Source organism: Bos javanicus, chromosome X (assembly GCF_032452875.1).
Source record: "Bos javanicus breed banteng chromosome X, ARS-OSU_banteng_1.0, whole genome shotgun sequence".
Taxonomy (NCBI): Eukaryota; Metazoa; Chordata; class Mammalia; order Artiodactyla; family Bovidae; genus Bos; species Bos javanicus.
This window is the reverse complement of record NC_083897.1, coordinates 143,470,099-143,476,098: the sequence shown is the minus strand read 5'-3', so window position 1 is coordinate 143,476,098 and position 6,000 is coordinate 143,470,099. Positions and strand designations below refer to the sequence as shown.

The 6,000-nt window shown below is 51.8% G+C and overlaps 1 protein-coding gene across 3 annotated transcripts in view; it reads left to right on the top strand.

Annotated features, from left to right (window-relative positions):
- Positions 1-450: 450 nt before the first annotated feature.
- The window catches only part of XG (Xg glycoprotein (Xg blood group)), a 28,961-nt gene continuing 23,411 nt past the window's right edge, over positions 451-6,000 (top strand). Inside the window, exon 1 of one of the 3 annotated variants that reach the window (XM_061408264.1) lies at positions 451-743. In XM_061408264.1, the coding sequence (XP_061264248.1) occupies positions 683-743 (61 nt within the window). In that variant the 5' untranslated portion in view covers positions 451-682. The remainder of the gene's footprint in view (positions 744-6,000) is intronic. The other 2 variants (XM_061408263.1, XM_061408262.1) reach the window with 2 other exon arrangements.

Below are 6,000 nucleotides of genomic sequence, written 5' to 3'. Positions count from 1 at the left end.
GTAAAGAATCTGCTTGCAATGCGGGAGACCTGGGTTTGATTCCCAAATTGGGAAGATCCCCTGGAGGAGGGCAAGACGACCCACTGCTGTATTCTTGCCTGGAGAATCCCCAAGGACAGAGGAGCCTGGCGGGCTACTGTTGGACACGGCTGAGCGACTAAGACACATGTCTCAGTCTCTGCGCTGCTCTAGGCTCTGGGTCTGGTGTCTCCCTGCACGAGGGTCTTGGGAATGACCCCTGTCCGTGGGGCGAGGCAGCTCTTGCTTACACACGAGCTTGGCACCTTTGATCCTGGGGCTCTTCCCACGCCTGCAGGGCGCAGAGCTGCCAAGCCGGTGTGCCAGCTTCCCTACAACCCAAGATGCCCAGTGGCATCAGGCGGTCGCCTATTTCCCCACCTTCGTAGGGTGTTTGGCCGGCGTAGCTGAGGGAGGTGCCTTCCCCGAAGCAGGCATGTAAGAGCTGGTCCCCACGGGCGGGCTTCCAGCTGGGAGGTTCGGCACCGCCCTGCTCATCACTAGCCCGCAGAGAGGCTGTAGAGGCAGAGAGGCTGGTTCATCCTTTTTTTCTTTTCTTTCCTGTTTTCCTCTCGACAACAGAAGTCAGCACGGCATCGCCTGTCGAGGGTAGGGTGGCCAGATCGCCCAGCCCGCCCACCTGGCCACTCGCTGGAGACCAAGGATGGAGGCATGGCGGGGTCTCTCCTGCTTCACGCTCCTGTGTGTTCTGCTGCATGTCCGAGGTAAGGGAGGGCTGGTTCCCAGAGAAAGAGGTGCTCGGGTGTGCATTTCTATCTGCTTGCTGAAAAAAATAAACACTCCGTCCCAAACCACTTCCTCCCAGGAAACGGCTGCAAACTGCCAGAGTGTAGAAAAGAAAAACAGACTCCGATCTGATGGCACTGGACAGCAAACCAGGGGACCGGGTACCACGTTCGGGGTTCTGGGGGGAATGGACCCAGATCTGTAGGGCTGGGAACACACTTAGAAGCCAGCTGTGGTTTTGTTTTTTTTTTTCCCCGGTTCTCGGATTTTGATCTCTGGGTGTGGCACGCATGGAAAAAGTGATCCGTGTCCCTGGGGCGGGTTGAGATTTTCTTTACTTCTGCGCTTTCTATCAACAGTCCGAGTGGCTCGTGTAGTTCTGTAGGGCGACCAAGGAGCTGAGATGCGGCTGGGTTCAGTGGGACGAGTCACTGTCGCCAGAGACGGGGTTTTGCAGGGACAGCCTCGGTTCACGTTTTTTAGATATGTTTTTCCTCAATGTCAGCCCTCCGGTTGGCAAATTAAAAGCACGCGAGTTGTTTACGCCCGAAACTCCAATACAGGCTCTTCCCCATCTTGGCATGTTGAGGAACAGAGGCAGGGAGGGGCCTCACTCAGGAAACTATTATTAACCCATGAAGGGCAAGATTTAATAGCAACTGGAGACACATATTTGGTCCTTTGGATATTGAAATTCTAAGGCATTGAGGATTGGGAGGGGCTTAAGAGTAAGTAGTGTTGTAGGTTAGAAATTAAAAGATTTTCTTTCAATGTCACTCATTGCTGTTCGATTGCTCAGTGGTGTCTGAGTCTTTTTTGACCCCATGGACTGCAGCAAACCAGGCCTCCCTGTCCATCACAAACTCCCAGAGTTTGCTGAGACTCATGTCCATTGAGTCGATGATGCCATCCAACCATCTCATCCTCTGTCGTCCCCTTGTCCTCCCGCCTTCAATCTTTCCCAGCATCAGGATCTTTTCCAATGAGTCAGTTCTTTGCATCAGGAGCCAAAGGATTGGAGCTTCAGCTTCAACATCAGTCCTTCCAATGAACACCCAGGACTGATCTCCTTTAGGATGGACTGGTTGGATCTCCTTGCAGTCCAAGGGACTCTCAAGAGTCTTCTTACCGGGGTCCAGCCCCAGCAGGATCCAGGGGTACCCTCAGGATGACAGCTTAGGCGATAAGGATAACAAAGCGGAGAGCAGGGCTTGATCTTCCTTGATAAACACAGAAAGCCAATAAAGCGCCTGTGTTCCAAGGAGTCATCCTGAAAGAAGAACAGAGAGAGAAAAGGAAGGAAAAGGAAAAAAGAACGACACGGGGAGACCAAGCTTCGGTGAGCGAGGCCCATAACTTTATTTTCAAAAGGAACTTTTATACCTTGACTTGTACATAGCGGGAAATGAAAGATGCCAAGTCACACAGAGTCAGCCCAAACATTACATCTCTTTTGTCTTTATCGAAACCAGGATTTTTCCTGCATAGCTTTCCCACAAACAATGTTGTGTACGTTATCTTCTGGCCTTGGAGGCCTGTGGGCGTTTTGTGACCCTTTTTTGATAAAGGCTGCTCGGCCAGAAAACTTAATTTCCCTTAAAGTGTTTCTTCTTTATTTCTCCCAGGCTCAGAAAGTACTAAACACAGTTACATTCTCACGGAGCAAAGGTGCAGTGAGTCACAATAAAGAAAGAACCAATTAGCTCAAAGGTCTGAGGTGGTTAATTCCAAGGCTGCTGCTTGTTTTTCTTACATTCCAACTATGTTAACCAATGCACTCCCAGGCGCACAATGGATAAGGGACATGGGCACTTGGCAGCAAGCATTGGCCGAACAATGAAGCCCTTTACCAGTACTACCCTAATACTTTCTCATCCCTTAAAAGACTTTATGCTCATTAGGACCTTTAGAATGCTTTGGCTTCCCGTGCCTTTCAAGGTTGGGGAGTTGTGAACAATCGTGTGTTAATTGCAAGAGTACGGATAAACCCGTCGGGCAAGCTAGAAAGCCATCAGAGGGGTTAAAATAGAAATATTCCTTTCATGCCCGTTAACTAAAGCCCTAAGTTGATTTTTTCCAGAGAAAGGTGGTCGGAGATAGCCCCCTGTTAATGTCAGAAGAGTTGGTGAGAGGCACAAAATAGTAAGACAGACAGACTTTGGTTTTGGGGTGGATGCTCGAGCAGATTCAGGGGGTCCCTTGAGGCCTGATCCGCCTTTGCCTGTCAGGTGTCTTCTGCATGACCTTTGTCATGGGTGGGATGTCCCGTGGTGGCTCCCGCCACTCCAACACCACTGTTCAAAAGCATCAGTTCTTCGGCGCTCAGCCTTCTTTACCGTCCGACTCTCCCGTGCATAAATGACTAGGTTAGGAGCGCAGAGATTTGGTTTGGATGTAACTCTTGTGGCACATCCTGTGTGACCTGTTTGAGGACGGGTATTTAGAAACAGGTGTGGTTTTGTGAGCCATCCCGGCACCCAGAGCCCAAGGTCTTCCTAGAGACCCTTCCACGAATCCGCACGGTCTGAGCGTCTTCCCGCACACGGGGCATGCAGAAACGAGGTCGGGAGCTTTTGTTTGCAGGGAGATGTGAGTTCTCTGTGAACCGACACCAGGGCTAAAGGAAGAGCGTTGAGGCCAAGCTCTGTCTTTCTGCAGTCCCGCCCAGCAGCGGAGCCAGCAAAACCTGTCTGAGCCTTTATTCCCTTGGCAGTGACAACCAAACTCTGGGCTCACCTGCGGCTACAGGCGACTCAGCCTCCTAACCGGCCCAGTTGGTCTGATCTGTCGGGAGTCACTGGATGGCAGATGCCTTCAGCTCATCACGTGGCTCAGGGATTAGAATTCCGGGTTTTCACTGCTGCGGCTCACAGTTCAATCTCTGGTCAGGGAACTGAGATCTTGAAGCTCTTCGGGGTAGCCAAAGAGAAATAAATGAAGGCACCACTCCAATTGCAGCTGTGCAAGAGCTTCATTAGGTAGGTGGGTGGGGCGCTGGAGTGACTGTGGTTCTTGTTGTTTTCAGTCGTGTCCGACTCTTTGAGAGTCTGTGGACTGCGGCATGCCAGGCCTCCCCGTCCATCACCAACTCTCAGAGTTCACCCAAACCCATGTCCATCGAGTCGGTGATGCCATCCAACCACCTCATCCTCTGTCGTCCCCTTCTCCCGCCTTCCATCTTTCCCAACATCAGGGGCTTTTCCAGTGAGTCAGTTTTTTGCATCAGGTGGCCAAAGGATTGGCGCTTCAGCTTCAGCGTCAGTCCTTCCCATGAATATTCAGGGTTGATCTCCTTTAGGATGGACTGGTTGGATCTTCCTGCAGTCCAAGGGACTCTCAAGAGTTTTCTCCAACACCACAGTTCGAAAGCATCGATTCAAGCGCTCAGCTTGCTTTATAGTCCAATTCTCACGTCTCTACGTGACTACTGGACAAACCATGACAGGGCAGCTGCATTGTGGGAAACACCCTGGCCGTGCTCATGGAGTCAGGATGCCCTTTGAGAGGTGATGTCTGAGCTCCCGGCCATCTGATTAACCATCGGGTTGAGCCTCAAGGATCTCTGCCACAGGGAGAATGTCTGTTCTGTGGTTCCCGTAGTACTGACGCGTCTCTCACCCAGGAGGTGCAGAAATCACAGCTCCAGGTGTTGCTTCATGCGGCCAGCCATACTCAACCATGGGTGACACTGCCCCCTGGGCAACACTTGGCCCTGTCTCGAGTCATTTTTGGTTGTCACCACTGGGGCCTTGGGCTTCCCCCGTAGCTCAGTTGGTAAAGAATCCGCCTGCAGCGCGGGAGACCTGGGTTCGATTCCTGGGTTGGAAAGATCTGCTGGAGAAGGGATGCAGCTCAATGTTTTCTGATGCACAAGACTCCCTACAGAGCAGGTTGTCTGTCATCCAGGTTCAAATGTCACCACTGCTGAGGTTGAGAAATCCTGCCTGAGCGCTAGAGACGGCATTTACCTGTGTACCTGTCGTATCTGTCCGTGTGTCTGTCAATGCTCTTGTCAGCTTAGCAGTGTATCTGTCACTGTATCTATCATCTATTTTTACATATCCTATCTTCTATTTCTCTATATAATTATTATCAATCCTATACCTATTTTTCTAACATCTAAGTGTATCTCTCATCTTTCTAATTATCATCTATTCCCTATGATCCATGAATCGAATTATCATCAATCATCTATCCATCTGTTGCATGCTAAGTCTCTCAGTTGTGTCTGACTCTTTGAGACTTTTTCAGACTCTTTGTGACTACGGGCTATGGACCGTAGCCCGCCAGACTCCTCTGTCAATGTGGTTGTCCAGGCAAAAATACTAAAGTGGGGAGCCACCCACTTTTCCCAGGGGATTTTTCCCAACCCAGGCTAGTTTTGTCTTGAAAATCCCTCTGGGACGTCCCTGGCGGTCCAGTGGCTAAGACTCTAAGCTGCCAATGCAAGGGGCCCCAGTCCCATCCCTGGTCAGAGAACTAGATCCCATGTGCCAACTATCTGGCACAGCCATAAATAAAAATATATACATATATATATATTAAATCCGTCCTAAATAGCTCTTTTCGGAGGGCAAGGGGGTATGGGGTTTGACGCTAAGACCTCCCACCCACCAGCCCGAGTCCTTTTAAACCCAGGTTTCCAGGAGGTCAGCCATGGGGACCCGCGTGGTGAGCCCAGAGCACATGTGGGGTTGATTAGAAACTGCCGGGCCTTCTAAAGGAACCAGATGGGAAACAGATCTTGTGTTCCAAGCCCCGTCCTCAGGCTCTGAGGGGAAAAACAAAGCTGGTGGAAATAACTGCTCCGGGAGAGCTGCGTCTCCCACACCCCATCCCCCCTGACATTGAGCCCCTGGAATCGGTATCTTTGGAGTGACGTGAACCTCGGAGGGCGGAGCTATAGTAATGGGGCGGGGCTATAGAGTGGCGGGGGCAGGCCTAGACCGTGGACAGACCGTGATGGGGCGGGACTAGAACGTGGCAGGGGCGTGGCTAGACTGTGATGGGAGGGGCTAGAAAGATGTGAAGGCGGGGCTACACAATGGCAGGGGTGGGGCTAGACCGTGATGGGAGGGGCTAGACCAGGATGGGGTGGGGTTAGACTGTGACGGGGTGGGACTAGAACGTGACAGGGCGGGACTAGAACGTGGCAGGGGCAGGGCTAGGACGTACCGGGCGGGGCTAGACTGTGACGGGGCGGGGCTAGAAAGTGGTGGAGGCGGGGCTACACAA